Source organism: Bombus flavifrons, chromosome 15 (assembly GCF_040668555.2).
Source record: "Bombus flavifrons isolate JBK064 chromosome 15, iyBomFlav1_principal, whole genome shotgun sequence".
Taxonomy (NCBI): Eukaryota; Metazoa; Arthropoda; class Insecta; order Hymenoptera; family Apidae; genus Bombus; species Bombus flavifrons.
Genome location: NC_138456.1, coordinates 7,310,982 through 7,328,657, shown reverse-complemented (window position 1 = coordinate 7,328,657; position 17,676 = coordinate 7,310,982). Strand labels below are relative to the sequence as shown.

Genomic DNA, 17,676 nt, shown 5'->3' with positions numbered 1-17,676 from the left:
TTTTCTTTCTCTTTTTTCCCCAAGCTGGAATTTTAAAACCACGACGCTTCGGTGAAACTTTTCAAAGGGGGACGCGTAGGATCTCGAGCCAGGGATGGTACCGAGCAACTTTTACTTTCCTTGACTTTTCACACCTCCCACCTCCGCACTGCGACGTGGTCTCGATGATTTTCGAATGTTTGCCAAGCGACAAACCATTCGCGCGGGACAAATATTTTTTAGCCTGACGCTTCTCGAATCGACTTCGCGATTGAAATGGCCGATGGAAATGCTCGTTTCCAAACATACGGGTGAAAAAAAATTCCATACACGTAGATCTAGCTGCAAATATTGTCGACACCTCGACTAGCTCGGTACCGTGGAAAACGCGCCTGGGAACGGTGATTTTCAATTTCCACGCGTTCGCGCGTTTGTTTTCGTCACGGGTTCGACGTTTCGTCACCACTTGTTGTGTCGGGACGTTGATGTTTCCGGTGGAAATCAATAGAATCCATGAAACGAGGCGATCTCCTTGCTGCGACCAGTGACTCTGCATTCGTTCAATTATCTCTCTCTTTTTCGCTTTCTCTACCTCCCTCTCTCTTTCTCTTTCTCTGTATATGTATACGTTCTCTTTTCCACGAAACGGGAGAAGGTTGTATGTAATGTGGCACGTGCGTGCACGAGGAAAAGCAAGCAGTATGTATACGCCCCCCTCGTGTGCACGAGAGAGAATCGACGAAAGAGAACGAGGGAAAATGATCTCGACGCAGCGTGCGGCGAGGTTTATCTCGAAGTGCGCGATAAAGCCACTATCGTAGGTCTCGTTGCGCGGCTCTTTGTCGCTTCCCATAAAACAAAAAAAAAAAAAAAAAAAAAAGAAAAAGAAAGGAAAGAAATCGCTAGGAAAGTCGGTCAGTGCAAACCGTATTTACGAATCTGAAAATTCGTCCCGCGACGAGGAAGAAACGTTTCTGTCGTGCCTCGTCTATGGAAATTTCATCGCCGGAACGGAAGAATAATTGTACGATCGGATTCGTTCCAGTTGATTTCGGTTTCGTTAGGTTCGCTTTGATTCACTCTAGTTCGTTCTGCTGCAATCCACTTCGCTTTGTTTTCTCGGAGATTCTCTAATTCCCGGAGAATCGTGTTTCGAAATAACTCACGGTGAATGGAAGATAAGTGGAATCAATTTATGGTACATGCTGGTGATAACGAAAAGCTGAGTAACCCGTTTTCGAGAAAATAAATGGAGTCGGCGGAACGTACTTGGAGGGAGGCGAATGTTCTTGTTTCGCTCGTCTTGTCTTCTCGTGCAGTAACTCGCGACCGCGGAACCGTTATGCCCAACTATCGTTGCGCGTATATGCAAGATCTTTGCAGCGTAGTGAGATGGAGGGACAAGGAAGAGGGAGGGGCGGTATCGCGATAGAAAAAGCAACGTGGAAGCGAAAGATGGTACGCGAGAAGTCGATAAAAAGGGCGTCGAACCTGTCACGCTCAAGGAACGAAGCATTTTCAATAAGACCATTCGCAAATTTTCTCTACGTTCCAACGGTTTGCGTCGTCTCGCTTTTCCTCGCGAATGTGATACGAACAGCTGATAAAACGCCCTCTGTAACGACAATAACCAGTTACGTCAGCATAGAATTCCTCGAGATCCTCTTTGACCTTTCGAAAGAACAGATTTTTATCGGAAATCCCTGCGACGAGACGACGTCTCTCGCTGCTGCGCATACTTCGACAGTTTCGCTTTTAGATAGTCTCTACTTCTTCTTTTTTCCTCTTTCCTTCTTTACCTTCTTATTCTTCTTTTTTTTTTTTTTTTATCGAAAGAAAATAATTCCTTCGCTAACTTGCCCTACGAATTATCTTTTAGTTGTTCCACGGTTAATTGCAGTCTTGGAAGTTTCATGGCTTCCCGCCTGCCAAAGTTTCAACTTTCGCCGATTGTCGTTGGCCCGGAGCTATTCAAAAGTATCCCGGAGAGTTACTTTCAATCGTTGCCCGCAAAGTTTCCAGAAAACTTCTATTTTTTTTTTTTTTTCGCTCCAAATTCAGATCCGCCATACCTTTGTCTGACGTTTAAGGTTAATTAAACCTGCTTCCTCCGCGTTGATTTATTGTTTCTAACTTCTCAGAGGTTTCCTCCGCTGCCTTTCGAGACGAATCGAAAAATTTTCCCGCCTTTCAAAGAATCTCTTCTCTCTCTCTCTCTCTCTCTCTCTCTGTTTTGCGGGGCTACTTCGTTTCAGAAACTTTCGTATCTATCATTCGCGCCACGTAGAATTCTTTTCTTTTTTCACTTTGACGTTCGTAAAAACACATTCGTCTCTTCAATTTTTTAACGCGTTTTTTCTCACTTCTTATTTTTTTGGATCGAGTGAAATATCGAAAGACGTGAAAATACTTATATAATATATCTCGTGTTATCTAACCGGTCTTGGCATATTTTATACATATAATATAATATTTATATTCCATAATTTCTTGTTTTTGTCCATGAATGACGCCATTGTAGTTATCCGGCTCGCTATACGTAATAATGTATACTCTCTGTGTTTTAAGAACCGAGAGCGTATCTCCAAAACGTTGTTTCAGTAGCTAAGAGGATAAATACGCGTTGTATTCGGGAAATTTTGAAGTTACAGGGAATTTCCTAATATTCGAAAGAATTCGCTTGAAACGTGTAAATACACTCGCAAGATACGTTATATTAAATTCAGGCGAAAAATGACTTACGATAAAACATTCTAAGGATATCGAGAATCGAACCCTGAACCTCCGAATAGAACGCAGAAATCTTGCTATCGCTGCCAGTCCCGCGTTGATTTAACCATGTTATTGCTCCATTACGTAGTTTTCACGCTGTCATATTCTTTCAATATTTTTCAAGTATTCCTACCGTTAGGATTATAAATCTTCTAATCTTCTGTTGATCGATAACAAAACTGTATAAAAAACAGTCGCGCCACGAGACGCAGTGTACGCTGAAACGATCGCGTGGATTCGAGTCTGGTTTAGTGAGGTGCATCGAGAAATTTGGGAAACGCATGGCAGGTGAATAACCAAGTGCGCGTACGGTTCAACTGTTTTTACGATTTTCCAGTGGCCGGTGGCGTAAACGGTTCGATTACGTGAATTATAACAGTATTCTGGCCTCTCGACGAGGCCACTCGGCGCGGCTCGTTCGCCACGCAGCAATAGACGCCTCGGTCGACGGAATAATCGAAGGAAAAAAGGGGCGGAAGAAGCTCGGTGAATTCACGAGTGGCTCATCGACCGTTTCAAAAGTTGGAGAAACGATCGCGAATTAATCTTCCGATTAATTTGTAGAGCTCGCAACCTGCGAACGAAAGAACACGGCGTCGTCATCGTCGTCGTGACCACGCGGATTTTTCCAACGGAAAAGAAAATAAAAGATGACCGGCTCGATGCTCGGAAAAATTCCACCACGATTCTTTCGTGTATTAGTATCGGTATCGGCTTAACGAGAACTTCGGAATTAATGCGCCGTTGATTTTAACGCGTTCTAGGAAGGAATTGAAAAGAGAAGAGGCTCGGCTACTCTCTTTGGTTCCAATCCTTCCTTTATTAATTCAGAAACCGAGTGGTTTTAGAGGAACTATAATTAAAATCGGGCTTCTCATCCCTGCCATTACGCTGCGTACCACGCTCTTCTTTTAATTTCGGCTTTCCGGTTTTAATTACTTTCTTGAAAATACGTAGTAATATCAAAATTCAGTATTCCCAGTATTTCGCGAATAAAAATTTCCTACAATTATTCGTTGAACCGTAGTAGACCCGAGCCTCGTGTTGGTACGAGCGTGTTTCAAACATATCGAATGTACCGTACTGTTCTAAATTCCGAACGTTCGGTTCGTTCGAGAAACGTTACGATTTTCCACTTTGCTCTAGTCGGATCATCGGTTACCAATGTTCCCTCGAATACCGCAATTAAACAACTAATAATACCGGTAAATTTACCAGTTACCGCATATATATAGATCGCAAACTCTCGTTTCCTATAATTCGACAGTTTTACACTAAATACGATGATCGGCTGATTCGCGGATCCAATCGACCATAGGCAACAGTTTCGTTCGTTTTAATTAACAAACTTTCTCGCATAACGCGAAAAAATTTGTTAGCGTCGACAATTCGTAACTCGTGTGACTCGTAAAATTTGACGAAAGATGTTAGCTCTTTTAGTGGTGGAAAGGGAAACCTTGTTCCCTTTTGAATCTTTTAGACACGAAAAGGGAAGAGACGGGCGAATTTTAAAACTCGATTCGCGTCCATAGACAATTCTCGTCGATGCTAAGAATACGGATCAACGTTTCGACACTTGTCGAAGTTCGAATTGGTTCGAACGCTATCCACGTGTAAGTTAATTAGCAAACGACAGTCACGATTGTCGTGCTCGTGTCGCTGTTATCTCGGATCGTAGGAGCGACGGGTGTCCCGCCGGCGAGGGGTTAACCCGATTTCCCAATTTGATCCGGATTTCGAAAAGGTCACCGCTTGCCGGCGCTCTTCCGCGTCCCGTTGAGTCGGGCATTTTCTCAACGGCGAAAGGTACTCTAATCCGAACCGTAAACACAATAGAAAGTATCTCAGGGAATCTAGGCTACCGAGCGAGCATCGTTTTCGCGCGCCCGTGCTTCCTACGCTCCTCGTCCGTGTGTGCTATCCCCGTGTACGTAACGAGACCTGAATACCGAGCTGCCCTCCAGCCCCGACAAAAATGTTTGACATCCGGTTACCTCGTGGAGAACGGTCTTTTGACGCGCCATCGGCATTTTTTCGGCCAAGAGGGAAAAAAAGGCAAATGTAAGGTAAGACGCGGTGGTGACGGAGGAATTCGAGAGATGAAAATTAGAAAGGGGACGGAGAGAAAAGTGTAGAAAATGAGGGGCCGGTCGTAGAGGAGAGATCGAGGACGTAAAAAGACAATAGGAGAATCCAGTAGGAGGAACAGGGAGACTGGTAATACGATGAGAGATGAAAAAAAGGGGTGTAGAAAGAGAAAGAGAGAGAGAGAGGGAGGGGGAGATAAAAATATGTTGGTGTACGAAATTGAGAAGACGATGAAAGAGAGAAGGGGTCGTAATTTCGTGCAAATTCGCGCCTTGTCGATTTTTCCGCGTATTGTACCCTCAGCGTTTTCCGATACGGGGAATTTATTGATTCCCACGATCCACAGACGAGTTCCATGGTGGTTGCTTGCCTGCGGGGAATTTTAAAACCGCAGTCGAGCGTGCAGCCTAAACTCTCTGCCTTAGATATTACCCTCCGTCCTCGATAAGATACGTTGACTAGTTTACTGACTGGAAACCGGAAAATGATGCGCGTTCCATTCAAAATTATTCCTTACTTTTCTTCGAGTTTACGCTAACAAAAAAAAAAAAAAAGGAGAAAGAAGATAGATTAAAGGAACGGGTAACATGTCTTTTATAACGTGTGGAGACTATAAGATGAAGAACGCGGCAAGTCACGTTTCTATAGAAAACTAAGTTCTCTTCTTTAACGTGGTTGACGATTAAGCCGCACGGAAGCCGCTTCGCTGAACCTCGAAAACTACAGAACAGCGATGACGTTACAAACACAGATTTCTGTAAATTCAATTATTTATTGCTAAATAATTAAATTTTATTAAATGGTGTTAAATTTCAAGGTGCCTCTTGCGATGCAATAAACTCGTGAAAGTATGTCATATTCTCATGAATGTTATTTTTAAAAAAAGTCACAAATTCCGTGCTCCCCGAAACGAAGTTCGATCGAATGTAGAAGATTCGGCAGAAATTGGCATCGAATTTTTAGCGCGGACACGAATCTTCATCGGAATCCGTGTCTTTTCTAATTCACGACAATTGTAGATTGGAGATTAATCTGGATTTAATTGACGAAATAAACAACGTTACACGGGACAATTGATCGCGTGTCACTTTTCCATTAGATTATAACCACATGTGACTGGACGTCGCCAGTTTTAATCAGAAATTCGCCAAATCAGCTTTCCGATTCGTTTCTAATGGAACTTCATCAGCGGCCGGCGAAGCCGATGAAAGTTAAATGTCGATATTCGACTTTCACGATTTTACAAAGTCACTCTCGATAATTATGCTAATAGATACACGCGGCTCACGTTAATCGTTTCCAGATAATGCAATGAAAACTTCTTTTTCCCGGAGTTTTCCCGGGAACTTTCTTTCCCCCGCGAAATCATCCCGTTGCTCGCATCGATCTCCCTTCGTTTCCAATCTTTCAAACAACTGCAGAAGAAATTCTCAGCTGCAGTAATCTAATCTCGTTGTATTAGACGTAACAGAAATTATTTCCTCGTTCTGCATTCTCTTCTTCATTACAACTTTCTAATCTAATTCCTGGAATTTTCGAAAGGAATTGCAATTTTTAAGTGCTGAATTTTTTACGCTTTGTCCTTGTTTCGATGATTTTTTTTAAGGAGGATGAATCGACGACCGCTGGATCGCAGACATTCGCGCAAAAATCCGAATTTTTGCGAATGTAATTAACACGTTGCTGTATAACGTTGAGTCGCGCACGTGCCGCTCGTTTGCGGTTATTATCCAACAAAAATCCTTCGATCTGTTTTTCAGAAAGTTTTTCAATTATCAATTAATATCGTTGCTGCGAGACAAACGATGGTAGGAAGCAATTATTAGACTCTCCGAGAGCGGAATTTCTTAGTTTCTTTCCTCTGTACTTAACCGCCCAGCGAAGTCATAAGCGAGTAAGCATCGCAGCAAATTGCTTCATAAAAGCAGTCGGTCGTATCCCTCGGTGAAGTTGTAAATTAAACACGTTGCCACGTCTGGTGTTTCTATCGGTCATCGGTGCACGATGGAAAACTAGCTATCGGTGACTGGTTCAAACTGAATATAATATAATCGATCTAAATGAAACTAATGGAAATTAGTAGGGGCGATGAGAAGAAAAACAAACGCGAGATACGTAAACCTCATCGAACTAGATCCAGACGATTGCAATCTAATTCTGTAATCGAACCTTAACGAGAAACATTTATATTCATAAAACCAAGAGTTAACAAAGACGAATCAATTTTACTTGGTTTTAGCGCTCATGGATATAAGATATTATTATTTATTTACCTGTAACAAAAATAGCAAATTCCATAAACGAAGACACGGTAGAAGGTTCAGTATCGTATTTCTATCAACCGATGTTTCCATAACCGATGATAGGTGTTCCGATAACCGATAAATTGTACGACGTACCACGTCAAAAATATCGTCTTCTTTGATTAACGCGTAATCAAATAACTTTCATCTGCTAATATCTAAATCAAATGGAGCCTTTGGTGAATGAAACTGAAGCTCGATGTAGCTTTGTTCGAACGAAACTCGAACGAAACGGATACGAAGATGGAATTTTTTAAGGCGCGTTGCACTCTCAGATCGACTCTGTCTGATGGCCAATCCCTTTATCCGCATGTTACAGAGAAAACACGTGAGACTGAGGATCGTCAGGGGCAGCCGTGATCGAGGTACACGTTCGAACGGACTCGCGTGTAAATGCTTCGAAGGCCACCGTGTTGCAGGCATTCATCCGGTTGACAGAGGTCCGGGTTGCTTCGACTTGGAGAACAAGCCTGTCGACTGACTGCGCATCGACCGATACCTTCTGTAAGAATCTTTTCCGAACGTACGCAAGTTTCCGTGCGTTAGCTTGTTCCTCGTCCTCCCTTGTTTGCACGCTCAACTCTCATTTACATCGCGGATGCGTTGTAAATAGCGTCGAACTGTAGCATCGAACTAGCGTAGAACCGGAAGAAATAAAAAGTCGTAAATGCAACAGTTCTACTACGCTTGCCAGACGTTGCGGAAATGCGCGGAACAAAATGACCTAACAGGAAACGTATCAATTACAGCGTACTATTGAATCGCGTAGTGCAGTCATTTTCAAACGTAATTTTCTGTTAGGCGTAATTAGACTGCGGATTTTTACGCCAGCCTTTTACCAATAAAATATTCAAATATTATCGTCGTTAATTATCACACGCCGAATTTTCCATTCCTCCTTTTCTTTAAGCTTCTCCTCGTTGAAAGCTTGCCGATTAATATCCAAGCAGAAAACATACTAGCCGAGCCGAGTATCGTGGGAACTCGAAAACCATCGCCTTATAAATCGACTATTAAATTGCGATACGCGTATATCGTGCAGCGTAGAAACGACCCTTTGCCTGGTAATTAAGGTAATTTCCTATAAAGATTCGTTTCACGATCTGTCGCAACGTTCGCCGCGCTGGTTACTCGATACCTCGTGTCTTTTTTAATTCCTGTTTTCGAACGAGCAACACCTATTCCTCGAAAGAGAGAGATATCTACACCTATCCAAGCGAAATGTGTAATTACTGGTTTAGCTAGTAGCGTTGCGTGGAATGGTCAAAAATTGCGATCTTCCTGACCCGAGATTAATGTTGCAGAACGAAGAAGGAAGGCGGTGGGATTACGGTGAACCGCAAGAACGGATCTTTGGCTTGGACAAGCTACTGGCGGTGCCAGATCCGCGCATGCTTCAGCAACGAGGCAGTTCAGCAACGACACCACCCGCGACGTCATCCTCCAACATGTTCCCCCAACAATATTGCCTACGATGGAAATACCATCACAGCAACCTACAGACCATGTTCTCACAGCTGCTCGAGCGACAAGCTTATTGCGACGTCACTTTAGCCTGCGAGGGCAAGACTCTCAGAGCGCACAAGGTAAACAAAGACACGTTTTAACATTCCCCCGCGTTGCCCTTTTTGTCACGTGCAGCGACGAACGTTCGAATTTCCGCGAATTCATCGGTACAAAATCGGTGGAAAATTATATCTTGCGATGCATGAAATTAATCGGCTTCGCAACGAAAACAACCCTTGTTAAATCTTTCGAATTTTTAGTAGGCACAAGCGAGACACACGCTACGATGCAATCGATATTACGAAAAACGATTTATCGTTTTCGTAGGAATTCGTCTATCGTTGAAAGATCAGCAACTTTGTAATTTAATTAGATAAAGTTGGTAAATTAATCGAATACAATCGTATTCTGATATAATTGCAGAGACACTTGCAGCAATCGTACAGTACGATGAATGTATCGTTTGAAAGAATTCAATTGACATTAAATTTCAACTGGAGTATCTTTTTGTTTTTTTGGGGGGGGATATCATCGACAAGGATCGTTTTTGTTATAAACCCTTTCATTCGTATTAACTTTGGTTTGTCGAAAGCCTGGTATCGCGTGTTTTATTTTGTAGCGAAAAGGCAACGCGCGGAAGAATCTTCGTTACTATCGCATTACCATCGGATTTTACATTTTACTCTATATAAACGATTCAACTTGGCGGATTAATTGACACGTGTCACTTAATTCCAACAGGAAACGTGGAAATATTTAATATTTGACACGTTTTGTGTCTTTATACTGGGCGGGCTGAACAAGCTGATGAAAAATTTAAAATCCGCTCGTACATGAAAAAGCTGGTATTTTGGAAAGGGAAAATTCGTTAGAATATCCGTGGATGTTAAACCGAAAGAATAATTGTTATAGCTGATCCGTAGCCCTTTAACGGTGATAAACTCTGCCCTTGGTCCAACTCGATAACCTTCTATTCCCTTTAAAATCCCTTTTCCACGCGTGCCTTCGGTTTCAGCTATTTTACGCTTTGAAATGTTTTAGAGGCACACGCTCGTTCGCTCTGCGTCGTTTAACGCGTTACAGGTGCATTGTATCATCGTCGAAACGCATAGTACTCCATTTTCACTTTCCGTAAATTGGATACACAGTTTTCCGCCCTTTTTTCGCCTAAATTGCTACACACACTTACACACACACACACACACACACACACACACACACACACACACACACACGCACGCACGCACGCACACTCCGGCTACATTTCCTCTTTCTTTTTCCGTACCCCTAAACTAGGAGCAAAAAAGTTGTTCCACGAATCGAAATCGCGTTAGAAAAATCGGTTCGGATTAAGCGGTTGCGACTGAAATCGTCATCGTTCCCGGTTAAACGGAGTGCGATTCCGGAAAGAAATTCGACGATTTTCAAAAGAAAAAGAAAAAAAGAAAAAAATAAAAAGAAAAATTGCCACTTCTAGAAACGCGTTTTTCCGTAATTAAACTCCATCCTTGGAGAGTGGAAAAAGCTGGCGAGTAGACGACAACGGGAGGACCCAATCTCGTCCAGCTTCCATTGACTTGGACGATAGCGTTCATCCGTTTCATCCCCTTGCGTTTTTCCTCATACACGTGTCTCTCTATCGGTTCTCTGCCGAGCCCCGTTTCGCCTATCCCTTTCTCTCTCTCTCTCTCTCTCTCTCTCTCTCTCTCTCTCTCTGTCTCTCTCTTTCTCTTGGTAGGTTTTTCTGCGTACCCACCTCTTGGTTGGCGGCGCAGTGCCGGGCGGAGAATTTCCTCGATTCGTCTTATTGCGCGTCGCGAGGCGGGTGGAAAGAGACGAGACGAGCCGGCCGACGAAACCGAGGACGAACGATAGAGCGAGAGGAAAAGTCAACGGAGAAGGGTGGGGGCGGCAGACCACCCTCGCCTGCCCCGGGGAACATAAAACTTAACAAACGATCAATTTTCTGTTCTTTGTTTCTTACCAGGCTAGAACTACGGTATTTCGCCACTCTCTGTTCCCCACCCCCTCGAAGAAAGAACGGTGGTTCTCCTTCGGCCCCAGCCGACTCCCGTTCAACCAACCTCCACCTCCACCTCCACCCTTTTCTTTCTTTCTTTCTTTTTTTTTCGTTTCTGTCTTTCTTTTTCTTCTTTCGTTCTAGCTTTGCTCCCGCTGTGCTTCGTTTCGCCCCCTTAGCCTCTCGCCCTCTCACTTTCCCTGGCAATCGCTATCTTCTTCTTTTCTTCCCCCCCTCCCGCCCCTTTTCGCGGGGGCTGTTTCACCCCCTCCCTTTCGAGCCCGACGGCTCGCCGCCACCCCTTCCATGTTTCCCTTTTTGTATCTCCGTCTCGGCTGTGCGTCGAAACGAGCCGCGCAGAGGAGAGGCACTCTATCAAAGTAGAGTACGTTTGGCTTGGTTTATTTTTTACTTTGGGAGGGGTCCAAATTGTAAAATCAATACTTCCTCCTAAATTTAGAATGCCGCCACCGAGCGACGCCGACGCGCGCGGCCTTTTTCCTCGTTCCTTTTCGGCCTCGTACACACTGGGAGGCTTGGTCGCGCGCGCGTCGCGATGCCGCGCCGTGCCGCGCCGCTCCGCGCGGGAAACCGGCAACACACACAACGAGAAATAGAGGAGAGGGTGACGTCGCGCGGACGCCGCCGCCGCCGCGTCATCGCGCCGGAAAACAAAAGCCAACGCGCGGACGAGTGCGCGCACTCTTCGAGACACCCCTCGGGATCAAAAACGACACCAACGTGTAACTAGGGGGTCCACCCATGCCTCTCTTCCCACGTACACCCCCGTACAGAAATACGGTTCAACCTGCGTAATTCGAATGTCAAGGGGAGAACTGAAATCTTCGAGTTACCGTAGCTTTAGGGTCGCTGAGATTTACGAAACGAAAATCACTATACCGCTATTAAATTACAGTAGCGAAAATTATTACGAAGGGGCCCGTCTTACCTGTTTCTGACATTTTTCAAATTGTACGAAACTCGAAGAGAAAGAATCTCGAAATTCGAATTTTCATTTGTTTTCGGTAAAGTCGCAAGTTCGATTTAAGATCCGATCTCTTAGGGTTTCCATCTTCCACGGAGATTTATTTTTCCGTTATTTCATTCTCGGTGCATTTTAATCTACGTTGATCGGTTTCTTCGTTCCAGAAAATATGCCTTCCATATGAACGATTCGTCTTCGATTTCAAATGCACTTTCCGATCTCGAATAAAGGTGTTCGCAATTACTCGAAACGTTTGTCACGCGTCTAGAGTGGTTGGTTGAACTGTTCAGATCCCATCGCGGCTCGTAAGGTCAGGAATTACAGACAGCTGCTCCCCTAGCCTCTGCCACCTGTATCCAGGTGTGCTCGATGATCGTAAATGCGATCACGAATGGGAGGGAAAATAGAAGTTGCTTTTTCTCTCTTCTCCATTGTTTTGTCCGATGATATTTCGTTTTTGATAGCGATGGAACACCACGTATTCAAAAATAGTGCATCTGTGAATAAAAAAGTTGTTATTATATCCGGGAGATTGGAAAGTCAATTAACGAGTTCATTTGTTTTCCCCGTAACTCCGTAAGCATCTAGCAACGAGTTTATTATCTCTACAGTCCGAAATTTCGCAAATTTCGAAATTTCTCGAAAAGTCTTATCTCGACAATTCGTAGAACGTATTTTCGATAGATAAATCAAAAGATAGACGCGTTTATTTTTCGTTAGCCGGTCAAAGCGACGAGGTACTTTAGCGAGAGACTTGTCACGTTTTTTCTTCTCTTTTTCCTTTTTTCTTCTTCTTTTTTTTTTTTTTCTTTTTGCGAAAAAGACCACGGGAAATACGACCACGGCAAGATATACGCGAATGACAGCGTAGGTGGAAATACTCGTTCGGATTGAAATATAAACGACAGAGGCGGTGGTACGATCAAAATGTAACATCAGTCGTGCTACAATGTTGTGGTTTGTTTTATGACGGTGGTGCGTTTACTTCCTTGTTGTTCGTTTTCACGATCGCCGCCGGTGAGAGGTTAAATATCGATTGCTGTTCGATGTAACGCTTTTGGCTTTGCACGTGGCAGCTGAGGTCGTCTTTTTCGTAAAATAAACCGATTTCAAGTGCCGGGACCCGACGATCCCTGATGCAGACAGCTTGATTTCCGACTATTGTTATTAAATGAATGGATGTCCGTGTTTTGTGAATATTTTAAAGCCCAGGACAATTTCTACCGATACGATATGCCTCTGCACGTCGTTAAACTCGTTAGAGAGATTGGCCGAGATATAAGGTTCGTTTGGTAACTGGCATAGAAACACCATCAAGTTGAATCGTCGAGACACGTTGACGGAAAAAATATCGATTTCGTGACGAACACGTGCAAACAGAAGAAAAGTGAATTCCTCGACAGCTAAGATGTATACCCCTGTTCGGTATAAACACTTAGGCAGACTTAAATAAACATGTAAAATCACCTGGTAATTATGTAAACGTTGAACGGTTATTATATCATTTGAAACGTTGTATTATAAGAAAATGATACATGCGATTATATAGTAATCGTCTTAAGCACTTTCCGATCTGGGACCATATGGAAGACACGGTTTCATAAAAATGCGGTTTAACAGTTGGATCGATGATTTTTCTTGACGACCAACGTTCCGTTAATCTCGAGTTCTCTGGAATAGACGCGACATCGAGCCGAGTCTCTTTTACATTCTTTGAGAAGCTCGACGATGAAAAAGATGCTATTGGCAAGGCGATCAAATGAAATGAAAATGAAAAATTCCGGCGAAATTTCTACCGGTGATCTTTCATCTCTGTAAACTTTCGCGTTAAAATCGCTGAACGATACGCTGAAGGATGGCCGTGCCGGCTAACCGCATCGCGACCTATTTTTTCAAAAGCAGTTTTCACCTATAGACCAGATTCTATGTATACTCCGTACTAGATACCGAATAGTTTCTAGGTTAAATTCATTTTTCATTTATGCGAAATTCACCGTTCACTGAATTTCCCGACTCGTCACGAAACCAAAGTATATTCCGATCTCTCGCGTATTCCAGTCAGGGTGTGACGTTCAAAATCTAACACCTCGATCGACCGACCTTCACTTTCGTTTCGACGTTTCGAGCTCGATGGAAATCAATTTCGCGAAACGAATCCCAAGGTTGGACGAGTCCCAAGTCGTTGGAAGTCGTCGTTCAAAGATCTCTGGGAAAAGGTAAAGGATCGCGCCACTTTAACTACGAATCGTCTGGGAACCTAGTCAACTGGCGGTTGTTCGGTTCGATCGTTGCCACAATTTTTCGATCGTTGGTCACTATGTGAACCGACAATCGGGGTCGGTCTATCGATCAAAGCGGGCGCGGAAACGCAAAGAAAACGACAGTGAGATTCCTCGCGGTCTGCGACCGTGACGATGATATCCACGCGTGTTCTCAGGTTCTATCCTGCCAACAGGAGATGCACATTACAACACCGTGTGCCTCGCGGGTAATTATATGCCGTGCCAGAAGGGTTGCCAGGTGCCAGGGTCGTTAAACCCGGACATCCTGTGTTCTAAAAAACACGACGCGCCGCTTCCTAACTGTATAAATAATAGTACGCCTTTATTCCGTGAGCCAACAGTCGAGCGTGGCCGCGACGCTCGCCCGAAAATAATCTACATATGCGATTTGCTGCGAGATATCGCGATATGAAAACGATCGCCACTAATAATCAATCCCTTGTTGCATCGTAATATCGTTTGATATCTGCAACGGTACGTAATGGTAATGGGAAGAGGCGATAGATCTATAGGCAGGAGAAAGATTCGTTTCGTTATAGCAAATGGAGATTGTTATTACCAGACTGCGGATTTCTATGGAAATTTATGGTTTTATGAGCGCAACTGAAGGAACAAAACTTAGATAGAGATTCGTTTCATTTATTAAAAATTAAAAACCAGCGCTAAATTACGAATACTTTATCGTGGCTATTTTCCCTACTTTTATATATTTCTACGTATACTGTACGGTTTTCCATAAATTTATAGTTTTACATAAATGCACAAGTATCTACAGTCTAATAATTACGATGCTCCATGCATGTGTATGCGTTCTTTAGCCGGTTTAACGTTTCCAGTGAGACGATAATTCTCCAACGTTTCGATAATTTCCTGATGATTCTGTAAGTTTATTTAAATCGTGCTAAGCAAACGAATACTCATGAGAACGGGGTTGTACGTAAGTTAAAGCCACACGGCAGCTTGGATTCGCGTCGTACGCAATGAACACGTTAATTAATGCCATGGAATAAAGATCGTGCTTCTCCGGTTAGAGCACACGCGATCCACCCACTCGTGCAAACATAAATAGAAAAGATTTGTTCGACGAGAGATTCGTTCTTGGAGCACGCGCTCGACAAAGACTCGATTAACACCGACGAGCAGGTAAACAAAGCGTTCATTAAACGACGCGTTGCCGGCAATGAAACGAAGAGAAAAAGGAGGTCGAAATTCGGTGACACCGGCGTGAAAAAAAGAAAGAAAAAGAAGAAAGTAGTGAAAACGCAGCCGGTCTCACCGACACCCCGGGGAAAATCGGCGCGTTGGTGATTCTTCAAAAGCCCGGGTGGGAAACGCGCGCTTGAATTTTCTCCCGGTGCGCGTCGGGACAACCGGACGGACGAAGAAAGAGGATGGCGAAAACGCGAGTAGCAAACAGAGAGAGAGAGAGAGAGAGAGAGAGGGAGAGGGAGGGAGGGAGAGGGAAAGAAGAGAGAGACAGAGAGGACGAGTGCTCTCGCACGTGTTAATGGGATTTTACGAGCGACGCGTGGCGAAGGAAAAGGTCGTTTCACGAAATTAACACCCGCCGAAGCGAGTGAACTCGTAAAAAAATATAATCGATATTTTCGTACAGGCGTAAGTACTTTTTTCCCCATCCTTCCTCTCGCTTTCTCTCTCTCCATCCCTCTCTCTCTCTCTCTCTCTCTCTCTCTCTTTCTCTTTTGTCGTCTGCGTTCACACTGAGTCACGCTTCTCTTCCCTCGAAACACACACACACACACAAAACCAATTCTCCTTCTCTCTCCTACCATCAGCAGTGGCGTAGAAGATTAATTTGTTTTACTCGTGTCTCGGAGTTTAATATTTTTCATTAGATCTCGCTCTTGCTCGTTTCCCTCGGCCCCTATTGGCGTACATCTACATTGTCGCAGCTGTCTCGACGTCTCGCGAGCCACGTTTCAACGTAACAATTCGCAGACCAAGCTTCGCGATGACGAAGAATCGCGCCACCTATTCGCAGGCCCTTCGGGATCCACCGATCCACTCCACGCCTCGACGAAACTTGCAATTTCAGCTCGCACGCGATCCGAGCATCGTTCCCACGGATAACTGTATTTCACAAAAATTTATGCCCTCACGCGGTTGTTTACCGCGTAAATATCCTAATCGATCGTTCGTCCAACTTATTTGAATAAACGTCAGATGTTAACGTCATTCGAGCTCTCTCAGCAGTTAGCTCGATCAACTCTGCTTTCCATGCAGTTTTTCCATCTTCTTGCATACTCCTTTACTTTATTACGTGTTATCACTAGACACGATTACTGCGAAATCAATGCTCGTTATCTTAAGAAAGAGACGAGTTATTCTTATAAATGTACTTGTCGTTACTTTCTGTATTTCGATTTATGAAGTTGATCCGGCAAACTCGTTCAACCGAGGGTATTTACGAAAGCAGATGCGTTACAACGAGTGTTGGTCTAATTGCGTAATGAACAGGATCACCTACGTTCGAATCTCTGATAGAGCGTCGAAATATTTTTCACAGTATTTCCTCTAATCTTTCAAGGAATATTCAGGAATATTATTTCTGTTCGCTATTTCCATACGAAAATTACCGCGTAGTGGCGTAGGAATTTCAGGTATCGGTAGAATTGATGTTAATACCGACGGTAGGAAACGCTCTTGCGTTTAATACACCAAGAATAAAGAAGGACGATTCGCGTGTGTGCAATGTTATCGATCGTTAGTACGAAAGTTCGATCAACATATAGCCGTATAGAAATTCTGGAGAACTTCGGCTTACGTGTTCCAAACAACAAACGACGTTCGTCGTAGCGATCTCGAATTACGAGTATATGTGTATATATAGTGTCGGGCGAAAGGTTCACGTTCGGTCAAGGGGTGTAACCAATCATGTTAGCTCTCGTCGCGTGTGATTGGAGGAGATAGATTGATTACGATTGATTGATTGCGATTTTTGAATGTATTTACGCACAAAAGTAGCGTGCGTGTACTCGCACACAGACAGCTGTGTTGTCACGATACTTAAACGGTTTCGCGACGTGTGAAGCGATTTACAGATAGATGGCGATTTAACTTGTCTGTTCTGAGGTATGATCGCGGTTCTAAAGCGCACCGTTTCAACATTTTTAATATTATAATACACTTTTATTGTTATTAATATTACTATTAATATCGATAATATAGTTTCGCCTTTAGACAGGCGACGCGCTCGATGCCGGCCTATTGCGAGACGCGTATACCGTTCGGCTTGACTTTGTTCTCGAACGGGACAAGAAAGAACACGGAGAACGGGCGACAGGTTGGAGATAGCGGCAAATTATAAAGTGATCGGCCGAGCAGCACACAACACGTCAGAATCGCTAATACCAGAGCGAGAAAGCATTACGCATATTCTATTCGTCTTTTATTAAACGATGTCACTGTTCGTTCGAGCAGAAAAATTTATGACTTTTCGCTTTCGCGGATCTATTACTCGTTCTTGGATTTCTCACTCTGTCGGCGAGTTGCTTATTTCGAGACAGAAACGTTCCTCGTATCCTTCTTTCTGTTGCGCGTTGCGCCTTTCAGAGAACCGAAAGCCACTGCTACGCGAGGATATGCGTGGAGGTGGCGGAATGTAACACCCCAATGGAATTCGAGAGGTTACGAGTTACGTCGTGGGGATCTTTCGATTGGTCTTCGCACGACCGTTTGGAAACTCCGAGGTTTGTCACGCGGGATCTTCTCGCCTATCGA

The 17,676-nt window shown here is 43.9% G+C and overlaps 1 protein-coding gene across 5 annotated transcripts in view; it reads left to right on the top strand.

Annotated features, from left to right (window-relative positions):
* LOC138187792 (uncharacterized) overlaps positions 1–17,676 on the top strand; it is a 76,159-nt gene that overhangs the window by 39,736 nt on the left and 18,747 nt on the right. For 4 of the 5 annotated variants that reach the window (XM_069128940.1, XM_069128935.1, XM_069128936.1 and 1 more), the window contains exons 2-3: positions 7,462–7,646; positions 8,447–8,728. In XM_069128940.1, the coding sequence (XP_068985041.1) occupies positions 8,534–8,728 (195 nt within the window). In that variant the 5' untranslated portion in view covers positions 7,462–7,646; positions 8,447–8,533. The remainder of the gene's footprint in view (positions 1–7,461; positions 7,647–8,446; positions 8,729–17,676) is intronic. The other variant, XM_069128938.1, reaches the window with a different exon arrangement.